General features: G+C 43.8%; 1 protein-coding gene across 1 annotated transcript in view; it reads right to left on the reverse strand.

The window, feature by feature from the left end:
- SPTLC1 (serine palmitoyltransferase long chain base subunit 1) overlaps window positions 1–16,200 on the reverse strand; it is a gene marked incomplete at its 5' end in the record, with an annotated part of 1,612,539 nt that overhangs the window by 622,831 nt on the left and 973,508 nt on the right. The window contains one exon of the mRNA XM_044060319.1: window positions 4,752–4,859. Within this exon, the coding sequence (XP_043916254.1) occupies window positions 4,752–4,859 (108 nt within the window). The remainder of the gene's footprint in view (window positions 1–4,751; window positions 4,860–16,200) is intronic.

Raw genomic sequence — 16,200 nt, forward strand, 5'->3', positions numbered from 1 at the left:
GTGAGGATCCAGGGTCTGTCTGCTCAACTGGTCTGCCAAAACATTGAGCCTTCCTGGAAGAAACTGAGCTAGGAGATGCAGGCCCAGGGATGCTGCTATGGACCAAAGACTCATGCTCCATCTGCACAGGAGGTAAGAATGAGTCCCTCCCTGCTTGTTGATGTACCACATGACTGTGGTGTTGTCTGTCCTGACAAGAAGGGTCCCCGGAGAAAGAAGATGCTTGAAAGCTAATAAAGCCTGCTGCACTGCCATCAACTCCTTTAAATTTATGTGCAGGTGCATCTGTTGGGCTTTCCAACTTCCCTGTATGCATTTGCCATCTAGGTGAGCTCCCCAGGTGTAGTCTGATGCATCTGTGGTAAGAACTTCAGTGGCCAGGGGTGGGTGAAAAGGCATGCCTTTGTTTTGTAGACAGGCTGTTGCCCACCAAAGAAACTCCACCCACAGACATGGAAGCAGAGGAATTATCACATCCAGGTCCTGTGTGTGTTTACACCAAGTGTTCTTGAGGTACCATGGCAATTTCCTCATATGCAGTTTTGTATATGGAATCATGAGCATGCAAGAGGCCATGAATCCCAGAGCTTGCAGGTATTTCCTTGCAGGGAGCTGGGACAGGCTTGCCAAATCCTTGAAGTAAATTGAAAGAGTTGTCTGCTTCTCCTGGGTGAGATATATCATCTGGTGGCTGTGTTCAGACTCGCTCCCAGGAATGTAATCTCTTTGGATGGTACCATTTTTGATTTTTCCACGTTGAGAGTGTAACCTAGGGAAGAGAGAAGATTCTTTACAAATTCTAGATCCTTCAGCAGCTGTTCCTGAGAATTTGCTTGAATTAGACAGTCATCTAAGTAAGGCTAAATCTGAATTTTCTTTTGTCTGCAAAAAGCAATAACTGTAGCCAGGTACTTTGTGAAAACTCTGGTAGCAGTAGATAAGCCAAAAGGCAGCACAGAGAATTGATAATGTTGCTTGCCCACCCTGAAATGAAGGTATTGACTGCAACTTTCCCTGATAGGGATGTGCAGATAAGCTTCTTTTAGATCCAATGTTACCAGCCAGGAATCCTTTTCTAACATTGGCAGTAACTGATGCAGAGTGAGCATTTTGAACTTTGGAATTATCAAGAAAGTGTCCAGGATGGATACATCTAGGATAGGATGCCAGGTGCCTTCTTTTTCTGGAACTAGGAAAAGTCTGGAATAGAATCCCTGGCTGAGCAGGAACTGATTCTATTGCTCCCAGGTGTAACAGAGACAAGATTTGCTTTTCTACTTCTGCCCTTTGGTTTGAAGGAGCATCCGGGAATCCTTTGGGTACTGGAAAGGTGTAGAAAGAAAACTTGTGCCCTAGGGATACAGTTCTAAGTACCCATTTGTCATCTGTGATGGTGGCCCAAACATTTGCAAACAGGGCCAACCTTCCCCTTAAAGGACTCTCCAGGCAGGCAAGAACAGGCAGAAGTTGGACAGAGTCATTGAGAATGTTTAGATTGAGATGCAGGTTTAGAACTTCCCGCCTTGGAAGAGGAAGCCTGCCAACACTTAGACCTTTGAGGGGCAGCCCCCTGCCCCCTAGAAGATTTGTAACCTCTAGCCCTAGAATGGCTCTGTCTGCTAGTATCAGGGAACGTCCAACTCTTAGAAGGGTAATTCCTGCTAAAGCGAGGAGGCTAAACTTGCACAAAGTCTTTAACCGTCTGCATAGACTTGGTCTCGTCTTCCATCTTCTTGAGCACTTCCTCTGCTTTGCTGCCAAAAAGACTGTCCTTATGCAAAGGTACATCTAAAAGCTTAGCCTTAACAGGCTTTGGTAGGGGCTGCTCCCTGAGCCAAGCGTGCCTTCTAATAACAGAGCCAGCAGCTGTAGCCCTACAGGAGGCTACTAGAATGTCAAAGCCACAATGTAAAGATTGCTTATTGACTAGACTGGCAGAATTCAGCAAATCCTGCATATCCTTACTCTCCACCAACTGAGGCACACCTGCTATCCTAGATTTAATAGCTTCCAAGGTGTGCTGCTGGTACTTCACCATATGAAAAAGACAATTAGTAGATCTAATAGCAAGAGTGGCAGACGTATAAACCTTCTTACCCCACCTATCTAGGTTCCTGGATTCCCTGTCAGAAGGAACAGGATTTTTAGTAACAGTGGCCTTAACTCCTGTAAGGCCTTGAGAAACAACCACTGGATCAGTCAACAGATGCCTGAAAAGAAACAAATAAGAATCAGGAACTCTATAGCACCTGTCAGGTTTCCTGGGAGCAGGAGGAACTGAATTTGGAGTCAAGGAATTTTTCAGAAACACATCAACCACTTCCAACAGGAGGAATAACCAAAGGCTTATGCTGAGGCAAATCCAAAAACTCCCTAATCCTTTTCTTAAAAAGGGGGTAATCCTGACTTCCCCATTTAAAATGTTCCCTGAGAGTTATTTAGTATGACCAAAGGAGAAATCTTCTGGAGGAGAAGCAGAAGGGATGGACTCCTCTGTGTCTGAATCCTCAGAAGGAGAGAAAGCTTGAGAAACTTCTTCATCCACAGAAATACTAGAAGTATCCGAACCTGAAAAGGACAAAGCCTCAGGAGAGACATCCCTACCCCTTTTTGAAGGAGGAGGCTGTGAAACCCTAATAAGAGTCAAAAGGTCATCAGCCATTTTAACCATTTGAGAATGAGGAGAGCGAAAAGAAACTGGAGCCTGCTTCTTCACAGGCTTATGACTGGAAGATTTACCTGCAAGTCTAAAGGACTCGGGAGGCCTGGCAACCGCCAAAGTTGCAGCCGAAGTCGCCGGTATGGAGCTTGCTGTCTGAACGAAGAACTGAGGTCTCGGACACTGAAGTCAGCTTCGCGGCTCTGGATCCAGCTGAAGAGGCAACAGGCAAGGTCAGAAGGCAAAATGGACGTCGAAGGCCTGGGGACCTCAGAAATGGTCTCAACCGAGGCCTGCAGTTGAAAATCTGCGGGCTGCAGAGGTGCCTCAATGGCCACCGCATGACCGACGACCAACCTATCATCATCCGAGGACTTGACCTTCAGAAGCCTGTTGCGGTCCTTACTCTTATGATTCTGGGGATATCCGAAGCCTGAAGACCAGCAGACGCCATATCGACAAACTTAGGCCAAACTCCAAAATGCTTCTGCTTCGGGCTCTGCGGCAAGGTAGACTGAGGAAGTGATGTCGGCTGCCTCCTTTTGTATTGGACGCCCTGATGTCCTTTACAACCGACAGCAGCCAATGTCATTTTTACTTACGTTTGGTATTCTGGCCAATCGAGGGCTACCGGGAGCCAGATAACCCATTGGTTAAGACTGCAACAGTGAAACATGATGAACATCATCCGTGATGCAGTTGCGCAAAAAGTGGAGGAAAAAAAATCCTAGGAAAGTACATTCCTGTTAGTCTAACAGTGGCAGTGAAAGATATGGGTAGACTCCTAAAGGGAAAGGTGTGTACCATTTCCAGTGAATATTTCCAGGGCAGTAACCACAAGTTCACAGATATAAGGAGCAGTCAGTCTATCTGATGCACTTTAGATTTAACTTGCCAGGGAAGTTTCAGTAGATGCAGCCCACCTGGATTTCCACAAGACCTTTTACTTGGTTCCACAAAGGAAGCTGATAAGAAAACTGGAGAGGTTGATGTATGATGAAGGCTGACAAACTGATCAGCTGCATGGATGAATGGTAAAACTGACTAGTGGAGAACCACAGGTGTCTGCCTGGAGTCCAATACTCGGTGTGTGTTTTGTCTTAGATATATCTGATCAACAGAAAACAGTATCAAGCTCTTTATGGACAGCACAAAGATGGAACCAGCAGTAGTAGATTGGGCAAGAGTCTAGTGAAGGATATGGAAAGACTTAACCAAGAAGAGGAAAGGTGGCATTTGAGGTTTAGTGCTGTCAAAATGTAAAAAAATCTGCATTTAAACCCTGGTGTAAATTATTGGCTGAAAGGAGTGGAAGGGATGGCAACAGAGAAAATGACCTGTGGGTGTTGACTACACCTGGAATTGATCACCAGAAGTAGAGAGAAAGGGCAATGGTAGCAGCAAACAGAACACTGGCATGTAACATCATGGGAATAGATTATTGCCGCATAATGCTTTTAAATCTACTCGGCCTTGTTTAGACTACACCTCAAGTACTGCATGCATTTCTGGGGACCATATAAGAAAGAAATGGCATCAGGGTGCTGGCAGGAATCCAGACAAAATCTACTAGAAAGTTCAATGGGATTGAGGGAAAGGAATATAACCAGAGGCTACAGACACTACAGCTCTTCTCAACAGAGACCTGAAAAGACAGAGGGGTTATTCTGAACAGGGAGGCACAGAGGAAGGAGGCGGCACAGGCAGCAGATTGCAGGGACTAACTATACCATGGATTTCTGAAAGTACTTCCTCACAAACAGGGTTATGGATTCATGGAATGGGCTAACAGAATGGATGGACAGTGAATCTGTAAAGGAATTCAAAAAGGTAAGGGACAGGTGGGAAAAAAGTAAGGATGGAGGGGAGGCAGAATGGTAAGTCACTTAAAAGGGCAGACTTAGGCTTATTGTCTTCTACTGATATTAAGCAAATGTAATATAGTTATCTACATAAGGAAACCACAATGATGCTGACAAATCAGCTCAAAATCAAATATAATATCTACTGCATTATGAGATGCATCAATCCTTAATGACAGTAGCCTTTAAGAAGTCAAGGCAGTAAAGAAAATCACATTAGAAAAACTTACATTTACTCTAAAATGTTCTGTGACACCTCGACCATGGTCTCCCAACACACCAAATGATAAGCTTTCCTCCAAAAAGATCCTTACTTTATACTTGTACTTCAGTTTCACCTGTGGAATAAAAATACATATTGTAACATACACATATTTCTGCTAAAGTATATCAAAATTAAGTAAAGTACAGATGTGTGACATTCTCCATAAAATGCAGCACAATGGGTATGACCACCATAACAGTAGATGTTTGAAAAGGAGGATGACTGTTGCAGGCATTCAGCATACCAGTAATTAGGTAAAGGGAGACATCAGCTCCTCATACTGATTTTTCCAGCAGTGAGGTCCCACAGGATGAGTGGGTGTGGTCTCACAGCACAACTATTAGGGACAGCCTGACTTAAAAAGAACCAATGCATACACAACTCCTTTTTGTGTGTGTGTGTGTGTGTGTGTGTGTGTGTGTGTGTGTATGTGAGAGAGAGAGAGAGACTATGATGTGACAAAGCTAGTACACCAAACATGCTCTAATGTACCCTGTAGTTTACAAAAGCACAGAGCAGTACACAGCAAACTATTTAAAAATATACCAAGTTAAATGTAATGGTAATTTTTTTTCTAACATTTTATACTAAACCTGTGACTTGCTGGTAATAGATGGGAAATAAGCAGACTGACACTACAGACTATTGTTTATTTTTACTCAGAACATAACAAAATAAAAGGTACAAAGCATACAGCTGTCCAAAGGTCTAAAAGGATTACTGCAGCAGGTAATGAATACGAAGCTGGAAGCCAGTCTCCTACCCAGATTGTTTCAGCAGATGAATGTCTCTAGGGGAAGGCTAGGCTATAGTCTAGCACTATGGCTGGTAGTAGAAGACTGGCTATAAAAGATGGCACACCATACTCTCCAACTTTGTTCCTTTTATTACCCAGAAATAGGCAGACCAACAGGGGAGGGAGAGAGCTCATTCTGCAGCAATGATCCTGTTACTCAAACATCAACTGTTAGGTCAAACAACTGCATTATGGTCATCATAATGAACATTTCTGTAGGAGATCATATGACTAGGAGTGCACCAAACAGTGCAACTTTAGCTCAGAAAAATAGGCAGGTGTTTTAAAGCATGCTTTGCAGCCTGCAGGACCACATATGTAAATCCTGCTCTACCAGAGGACTTGGCCATCCACTGGCAACCAATCTGTAATATTTAAAAATGTGTGAACAGATACTTAGGTAGCAATTTCAAAACTACTTTGAAGATGCATTTCCAATTAAGGCTGCAGTGGTAGGTGCTGACCTAGTGGTATAAGCATTAACCACTTCAAAGTCCTCTTGTATTTCCAACAGAAAAATATAATGTAATTTACTACCTCCTTGGAAAGTTTCTCTTCATTGAACAGCAGCATAGACCTGACTGTCTCACTAATTTAGTATTTTCAAAAATACTAGAGTTGTCAACATACATCCATGGTATAAAAACTTAAGACCCTTGTTAATTCTGCTTAAGAGGAAAAACAGTCAGCTAATATAGATTGGTTCAAAGGAAGTTCACAGATAGGCATTTGTTCTCAAAGATAAAGCCCCTTTGGAAGACTGCCAAATTATTTGCATCTTAAGACTGAGGCTTAGAAATCCTTCTGAGATGAATGCAACTAAGAAAATCATTTCCAAAATAAGAATCTTAGGTCTTCTAAAAGTAATGGCTCAAAAGGAGGTAATGTTTTCAATAACCGTTTAAGCAATATGCAGAACGCAGTAGATTAAGGTCTCAGGTGAGAAATCCATTTCAGAAACTGTTTCACAGGTGCAAAGGAGGATTCACAAATAAACATGCATAAATGGCCAAAAGATGAACTTTAGCAGAACAAGCTAAGCCATCATTGTGCTCACGCAATTACTCTCTCTGTGAGACGCACACACACACACACACACACACACACACACACACACACACACACACACACACACGATGATTACAAGTGCCTGCTGGCCACATCATTTTGTAAGCTTACGGTCAAAGTTACTAGACATATACAATTTCCTGTCAAAGCCGTTAGCAGTCTTGATTCCACTTCACAAGACTGGCCAGAGTGACTTTTTTACTAGAATGCGCTGTGGAGGAGAAAGACATGACTGAAGATCTGTCTTTTGATTTTGTTAAAGATTCTGCCTCTGTGTTTGGTGCTTTACACAGCACAATTATTTTGGGTGCTTGTGGCTAAATATCAGTTTATTTTGAATCTGGAAGCACTTTCACATGCTTTATTTTGGGTGGGGAAACAGATTTTTTTTTTTTGCAGGCAAACCAAAGACCTCTTCCACATACTTCTCTGTCTCAGCCAAAGTGATAGATTTGGTGGTTGGGGGGAGGAGGGTTAGCTAGAGGATTGTAAGAAGCTATCCTGAAAATCAGAGTCTGAACATAACAGGGATTTGACGTATCCAATGCAAAATTCCTTAACCAGTTAAATTCATAAAGCACAACTGTCTCTTTTCATGGCTGACCAAAGAGTACTATCTGGTTAAGCACCAAGCTCAAAGTCACATAGCTGGCAAATGAAGACATAGGGAATCAAACCCAGGCTTACAGGATGAAACTCATTAGCAGCTCATAACCTTAATCTCATGTGCTAAACTGTCAAATTCATCTTCTTTACAAGATGGCTAGGATTCCTTTGGAGTTTTCTTTTATCTTCAAGGGTTTTCACAAGTAACTGTGAAGGTTCATCTATTCATTATAAAATGGAAATCGATACAGGGCCAGGGAGACCAAAAAAGGTTCTTGTTATTACAGAGTAGTTTTCTATGTTTGTTTGTCTTTTCAGCTTTTCCCGGTTAGGGGTCGCCACAGCGGAACTCCGGTCCGCTAACGATTGGCAGTCGATTTTTTTATGGTGCCGAGTTGCCAGCCCGACGCCAAACCTTCAGCGAAGGCACGCCCATTCACACGTCTTTTGGAGGCCACTTGACTGCGAAGAAGACATGCAGACTCTACACAGAAGGCATTCCAGCCGAGAATCGAACAGGAGAACCTCTTGTTGTGAGGCAACAACGCTACCGCTGTACCACCGCAGCTTTTACAGAGTAGTTTTCTATACAATGATGTAATATTCGTCAGCAAATCATTTGTAGTCAGTTAGTGGAGAAGAAAGGACATGAGTATTCCAGCATGGTTCTTATAGGGGGATAAGACTTCTTCAAGTCGTTCTTTTTTCCCGTCACTAAAATGCATTCAGGATCTGTACTTTCGTGGGCCTGTAATACTATTTTGGATGGCTTATAAGAAAGTACTGGCACTGGCCTTATTTTAGCCTTCTCTTAGTGATGGAAAACATTCTGAGCTATATGAGGATTGAGAACCCATTCTTAAGGCATCAGGATATGCCTGCTGAGCTTGTCCACTAGACAGATTAAATGAATGGGTACGTGCATTGCTATCAGAAAGCATTAATAATGGATAATGCAGTTTGGCTATCCAAAAGAGTATAATGCTAATGCAGGATAGAGAAAAAGCATGGAAAGAATGGCAAAAATATAAAACATCTCAATATCTGAAAACTTCAGAATGCTTTGCAATTGTACTAAAAAGCAAATAAATGAAGACAAAAATATAATATAATAACTCAGAGTAATACTAAACACAGCCCTAAAAAATTTTGGACATCATTAAAGAAATCTTGCATCCCGGTCAAAAATGCAACCCCCAAATCCACTCCTGATAACTCATGGCTCAAAACTGCAATACAGTTCAACTCTTATTTTATAGACAGTAAAGGATCTCTAACTAGGGATTCCTCAACAATTAATCCCAAACCTGCCCAACAGCCACATATCACCATATCCACATCCACCTTCAAACCTGTGCCACATCATACATAAAACTACTCTCAAACAAACTTAAACTGTGTTCTTCTTCAGCTGATGACCTTCCAAGCGAGTAACTAAAAATAGCAGCCAACAACATTGTCTATCCTGTCTCAAACCTTATAAATAGGTCAGTTGAGGAATCCCATAATACTTCTCTGGAAAGTCGCACATTATCCTGCACACAGAAAGAAATTCAACAGACATTAAAATTGCTACAGGTCTAAAGTTATCTCCCCTCACAAAGTACTTGAAAAATGTATTCAAAAACAATTGTTAGACTATCTTCGGCAGGAAGAAAGTACAGTTGTGTACACTTATCATAAATGTGAATGTTCGAGTGTATGCAGTCATCACATTTGGGTTATCTGCCTGCAGGTAGCCCTCAGCCAGCCTGAATACCAGAGTCTTGGATTCCTATGTCGGATGCGGTCTCTTCTTCCATGACATCAGGTCGTCAGGGGTATAAAACATGCAGCCAACGCCATCAGTTTTTCTTGCCCCAGATGTCAGGTGTCCCCACAATGGGAAGCAATTATACGTTATGGTACCCCTCCATCAAAAAGCAAACAAACCAGAAAGCTTAAATACACCAAAGAAGAAGGCAATCTAGAGCCAAGAGAAGTCGGGGCTGGAGGGAAGGTAACCAGGACTGCAACAGTGAAATACACTCGAACATCTACATTTATGGTAAGTGTACACAACTGTACTATGTTCTTCGTGTTGCACTGTTGCAGTCATCACATTTGGGTTGATTCCCAAAGCTAAGGAAGGGAGGAGGAAGTTAGAGAGCATTAGGGCCAGTTATTAAGCCCTGCAAGACTGCAGTGGCAAAACCAGCTCTGGATTTAGAAAAAATAGGCATGTGGTAATGCTTGGTGAAGGTATGTACAGAGGTCCAGGTAGCAGCTTTTAGGATGTCACTGGTAGGGACACCTCTGAGAAAGGCTGTAGAGGTAGATGCAGCCCTGGTGGAATGTGATCTTATCCCCTGTGGTGTAGTATTCCATGGTGCTTATAGCAGAAATTAATGCAATGGGCTATCCATTTAGAAATGGTTTGCTTTGAAATGGCCTTCCCCTCTGCCCCTACAGCGAAGTCAACTAGTAGCTGTTTTCTGAGAGGCTTAGTCCTGTCCAAATAAAATCTAAGTTGTCTGTGCATGTCCAGAGAGTGCAGTATTCATTCTCCTTTGTTTTGTGGATTCTGGAAAAAGGTAGGCAAATGAATGGACTGATTAAGGGCCACACTAGACACCACCTTGGGCATAAAGGAAGGATTGGTCCTGAGGGAAACTCTTGTCTGTCTGCATGGAAGATAATGAAGGGCTCCACTGCCATGAGGGCCTGTAATTCAGACACTCTTCTTGGTGAAGTGATGGCTAGAAGGAAGGCTGTTTTCCAAGAAAGGAATTTCAACTCTGCAGTTGCAGCTGGCTCAAAAGGAGGGAGAGTGAGCTTTTCCAATACAAAGTTAAGGTCCCGGGCTGGAGAAGGGGTTCTCCTGGGGGGGGGGGGGGTCTTAAATTTTTGGCCCCTCTGAGGAATTGCTTTAGCAGGGGGAGAGAGAAGAGGGGTGGTTCAGTATTATAATGTGCTGAAATGGCAGAGGCATGAATTTTAATTGACGAGAAGGACATGCCCTTGTGGAGCAATTCTGTTAAGTACTGAAGTATATGAGGTAAGCTGGGCACCGTTGTGCCCATCCCCTGAGTCTAGCTCCAGGAACAGTATCTTTTCCACTTTTCAGCATAGGAATTTCTAGTACTAGGCCTCCTTGCCTCCAGAATGACATCTAGCACCTGCCTACTGATGGATGCTACTGGAGAGCACTAGGAATTAGCCAGGCTGCAAGGTTCAGGGTTTGCAGCTAGTGGGGCAGAATCTGGCCCGCATGCTGGGACAGCAGGGAAGGGATCTGAGGAAGGTGCCATGGTTCCCGCAGTGTCATACTGCGCAAGAGGGGTACCAGTGTTGGCATGGCCAGTCTGGTGCAATCAGTATTGTCCTTGGCTTGCCCTGTTTGATCTTTAGCAAAACCTTCGAGAAGAGAGGCAGAGGGGGAAAGGCATAAACAGAGGGGCTTTCCCAGGTAAAGGACAGGGCATTCACTTCCCAAGCTTGACTGTGGGAAGTCCTTGTGCAGAATTTGTCCAATTGGTAGTTCTGAGGGGAGGCAAACAGGTCTCTTCTCAGGAGTCCCCCATTTGTTCCTCAAGAGGTTGAATATTTTTGGTTCCAGTTTACATTCGTGTGGGTCCATGAGATTTCTGCTTAGGTCGTCCGCCAGGGAATTTAGCTTGCCTGGCAGGAACTGAGCCTGTAGGTGCACTTGGTAGCTCAAGACCGTGTTCCACAGTGCCATGGCTAGTTTGCAGAGAGGGTACAAGTGGGTTCCCCTGCTTGTTTATGTAGCACATAACTATGGTGTTGTCTGTCTTTACCAATAATTGTCCTGGAAGAATGTGGTCTTTGAAGGCTGTCAGGGAATTCTGTACAGGTAACATTTCTTTTTGGTTGATATGCAGGTGCATCTGTCTCAGGTTCCATTTGCCCTGAATGCACTGCCCTGCCAAGTGAGCCCCCCCCCATGCATAGTCTGATGCATCTGTTGTTAGGGTTTGGGTGGCAGGGAGTAGAGTGAAAGGGAGACCCTTGTTGTGGTAGCAGGCCTCTGCCCACCAAAGGAGCTCTGTCTTGATACAAGGAATGATAGGAATCATTGATTCCAGGTCCTGAGAATGTTGGTACCACAGGCTTTTTAGATACCATTGTAGTTTCCTCATGTGCAGTCTAGCATATGGAGTTAGTAGAATGCAAGAGGCCATGAACCCCAGGGCTTGCAGAATTTTCCTTGCAGATAGCTGGGTATTTGTGGCCAGTAGTTTGAAGTAGGTTGTTAAATAAACTTGTTTCTCTGGAGTGAGGAAAGCCATCTGGGAAGTTGTGTTCAAGCTTGCTCCCAGGAATACAATCTGTTGGCAGGTTACTAGGTGAGATTTCTTTTCGTTTATGGTGTACCCCAGTAAGGTTAGACGATTCTTTATGAATGCCAGATGTTTTAAAAGCAAATCCTGGCTTTCTGCCTGAATCAATCTTCCAATTATGGGTATATATGAATATTTATCTGCCTGCAAAATGCAATGACTGGAGCTAGACAGTTTGTGAATACCCTGGGCACAGTAGATAAGCCAAAGGGAAGTGCAAAGAAAGTACAGTTTTGTACCTACCATAAATGTAGATGTTCGAGGGCTATTACAGCTGCAGTAATTACATATGGGTTTTCAGCCGGCAGGCGGTCCCTCGGTCGGCCGAATTCCAAAGTCTTGGACCGGCGTCGGTTGTTGTCGCGTACTCTTCTGACGTCAGGAAGGCTAGAGTATAAAAGACACAGCCGACGCCATCTTCTTCAGTCTTTCTTGCCCCAGATGTCAGGTGCCCCCAAAAGGAAGGCAATACATAAATTAGTGTAATACACAAAAGTAAGCAAATAAAACATAGTAGGATAACCCAGTCAGCAGGTATGAATAGGTATTCAAACCCCAAGGTCTTACCAAGAGGGGAAGGAGGGTGGAAATGTACTGCAGCTGTAATAGCACTCTAACATCTACATTTATGGTAGGTACAAAACTGTACTATGTTCATCGTGCATTACAGCTGCAGTAATTACATATGGGTAGAATCCCAAAGCTATGTGTAGGGTGGTAGGTACTATACGGAACTGGGTTGAGCTAGAATGCCCTGCAGAACTGCAGTGGCAAAGCCTGCTCTAGTTCTGGAGTATAAAGGCAGATGGTAATGTTTTGTGAAGGTATGTACAGAACTCCAAGTGGCTGCCTCCAAGATATCTTTAGTATGCACTCCTCTGAGGAAGGCTGTAGAGGTGGCTGTGGCCCTAGTGGAGTGTGATCTGATACCAGTAGGTACGAGCTTTCCATGGTAGGAATAACAAAAGCGTATGCAGTGACCAATCCACTTGGAAATGGTCTGTTTAGTTACAGGTTTCCCTTGACCCCCCACAGCATAGGAAACTAGGAGTTGATCTGATTTTCTGAATGACTTGGTTCTGTCCAAGTAGTAACGTAGCTGCCTATGGATATCTAAAGAATGAAGCAGCCTCCCCTTTGTTTTGAGGATTAGAGTAGAAGGTAGGAAGGTGTATGGCCTGGTTTAGGGCTACCCTAGATACTACTTTAGGCATAAAGGAGGGGTTAGTACGCAGGGAGACCCTGTCCTGATGGAATATGAGGAATGGTTGCACCGCCATGAGGGCCTGTAACTCAGATACCCTACGAGCTGAAGTGATGGCCAGGAGAAAAGCTGTTTTCCAGGACAAATATTGTAAATCTGCTGAAGCAGCTGGTTCAAAAGGAGGCAATGTCAATTTTTCCAATACATAGTTAAGGTCCCAAGCTGGTACTGGTTGTTTCCTTGGAGGCCTTATGTTCTTAGCCCCTCTGAGGAACTGTCGCAGTAGTGGGTGTGAGAATAAAGGAGGATCCATATTGAATTCTGCAGATATTGCTGAGGCATGTATCTTGATTGAGGAAAAGGAAAGTCTCTTGCTCAAAAGTTCAGTCCGGTACTGTAAAATCTGAGGCAGGTTTAATTTTCTAGGATCCTGTCCTCGTTCTTCATTCCAACAGCAAAACCGCTTCCATTTTGCGGAGTAAGCTTTTCTTGTAGATGGTCTTCTAGCCTCCAATATGACATCCTGCACTTCTTTGGAGAGTAGTGCCTGATGTGAAGTTAAGGAATTTTCCATGCAGCTAGACTGAGAGTTTTCAGCTGACTGTGAAGAGTTTTGAAATTGTTCTGCGTCAGCAGTAGAGGTGTTAGAGGCAGGGGCCACGGAGGAGTGTGTGTTAGGCTCCTCAATAGTGGATACCAATGTTGTCTCGGCCAATCTGGAGCAATCAGTATCATCCTTGGCTTGTCTGTTCTTGCTTTCAAAAGCACCTTGGGCAGCAGAGGTAGTGGTGGGAAGGCATAAACTGACCAAGTTGTCCATGTGAATGAAAGGGCGTCCACTTTCCAAGCCTTTGGGTGAAAGGTCCTTGAGCAAAACTTTTTTAATTGATGATTTTTGTGGGAGGCAAAAAGGTCTATGTCTGGCCTTCCCCACGCTTGAACAATCTCTGTGAATACGTGGATGTAGCTTCCATTCGTGAGGGTCTGTCATATGCCTGCTCAGAGTGTCTGCCAGTGTGTTTTCCATTCCTGGTAGGTACTGAGCCTGGAGTTCTATTTGTCTTTCCAGAGCTAGATTCCAAAGAGTCATGGTTAATCTGCACAAGGGGTAAGAATGAGTCCCTCCTTGTTTGTTTATGTACCACATTACTGTGGTGTTGTCTGTTCTTATGAGCAGCTGTCCTGGATGCAGGAATTCTCTGAACGCTGAAATTGCATTTATTACTGCCAGCATTTCTTTTTGATTGATGTGAAGGTGCTTTTCTGTTTTGTGCCATCTGCCCTGAATGCACCTGTCCTTCATGTGCGCCCCCCAGGCGTAATCTGAGGCATCTGTGGTTATGACTTGTGTAGCTTGAGGCTTGCAGAATGGGATGCCTTTGTTTACTTGGCATGCTTGGGCCCACCATATGAATTCCTTTTGTAGACAGGGAATTATTGGAATCTCCACTTCTAAGCTGTGACTGTGTTGAGACCATAGATTTTTTAGGTACCATTGAAGTTTCCTCATGTGCAGCTTTGCACATGGGATTAGAAGAATGCAAGATGCCATGAATCCCAGAGCCTGCAGGATTTTCCTTGCAGTAAGCCTGGTACTTTTTGCAAGCATTTTGAAGTAATGAGATAGTTGCCCTTGTTTTTCTGTTGTTAGGTAAGCCATCTGGGTGTTTGTGTCCAAGTTGGCACCCAGGAAGGTAATTTTCTGAGAGGGTGTTAGTTTTGATTTCTCCTTGTTGATGGTGTATCCCAGAGAAAGCAGTAAGCGAGTCACATATGCCAGATGTTTGAGAAGTAAGTTTGCTGTCCGCTTGGATCAGGCAGTCGTCCAGATAAGGGTAAATTTGTATCCCTTGAAGTCTGCAGTATGCAATCACTGAAGCCAGGCACTTGGTGAATACTCTGGGCAGTAGATAAGCCAAAGGGCAATGCAGAGAATTGATAGTGATTTGAACCTGCAAGAAATCTGAGGTATCTTCTGCAACTTTGTCTGATTGGGACATGCAGGTATGCCTCCTTGAGGTCCAATGTTACCAGCCAAAACCCCTTGCCCAGCATGGGAAGGAGTTGCTGTAATGTGAGCATCTTGAATTTTGGTACTAGAAGAAATGTGTTGAGAATGGATAAGTCCAGAATGGGTCTCCAGTCGCTTCCTTTCTTGGCACCAGAAAAGCCTTGAATAAAAACCTTGTGCTTGTTGGTGCGTAGGTACCTTTGTATAGCCCTCATGTTTAGGAGCTTTGATTTGTAGTTGTGCCTCTACCCTTTGATTTTGTGGTAGGTTTGGCATGCCTCTCATTTTGGAAGAGTGTGAAATGAAATTTGTAGCCTCTGTTTATTATGTCCAGAATCCATTTGTCTGTTGTGACAATATGCCAATTGTTTGCAAATAGTGCCAGTTTTCCTCCCAAAGGTGCTGCCAGTTGAATTCTGCTTGGCATGGAAATGAGGGAGTCATTGAGTCTGCTTTCTGTACTGCTGCGCACTGTCGTCACCACTTCTTGGTGTTGGTGATTGCCATTGTCTGCCTCTGTAGGATCCTTGGGGTTGTCCTCTGCCCCTTCCGCCTGTATCTGCCCCTTTGGGCTTTGTCAGTGGTTGGAAAGGACCAGTTTTTGACGGCCAATTCCTGCTGAACCTTGGTGGCTGAACCTGTAAGAAAGCTTTGACAGTTTGCATAGATTTTGCCTTTTCTTCCATTTTACGTAAAATATCCTCAGCATTACCACCAAAAAGAACATCCTTATGTAACGGTGCATCCAGAATTTTGCTTTCACCTGATCTGGAAGATTTTGTTCCTTAGCCATGCATGTCTGCGAATGACTGCTCCAGTGGCTGCTGATCTGCTGGAGGCCTCTAGTGCATCATAACCACATTGTAAGGTGTGCTTGCCCACTTGCTCAGCACTATGCATCATATCCTGCAACTCTTTAAAATCTGGTTGTTCAGGTTGTGACATTTTTGTTTTTAATTGTGATAACAGAAATTGCTGATATTTAATCATATGAAACTGGCAGTTTAAGGCCCTCATGGCAAGGGTGGCCGAGGTGTAAACCTTCTTACCCCACCTTTCTAGTGATCTAGATTCCCTTTCCGTAGGAAGTGGATTCTTGGCCGTGGAAGCCTTAATTCCTTTAGGGCCTTGAGAAATAGTTTCAGGGTCTGCATTATGGCCTTTATAGAGAAACTGATGAGAATTAGGAACTCTGTAATACCTATCCGGCTTAACTGGTGCAGGAGGCAGAGAATCAGGATTTAGACAGGCCTCCGAGTATACATCATCCAAAACCTCCAAAACAGGAGGAATAGCCAGAGGTCTATGCTGAGGTAACCAGAGGAATTCCCTAAGTCTTTTCTTGGAGTCTGAAAAGTCTTGGCCTTCCCAATGGAAGTGCTCTCT

This window comes from Protopterus annectens, chromosome 2.part0 (genome assembly GCF_019279795.1).
Source record: "Protopterus annectens isolate FY-2018-M chromosome 2.part0, PAN1.0, whole genome shotgun sequence".
Lineage (NCBI taxonomy): Eukaryota > Metazoa > Chordata > Ceratodontiformes > Protopteridae > Protopterus > Protopterus annectens.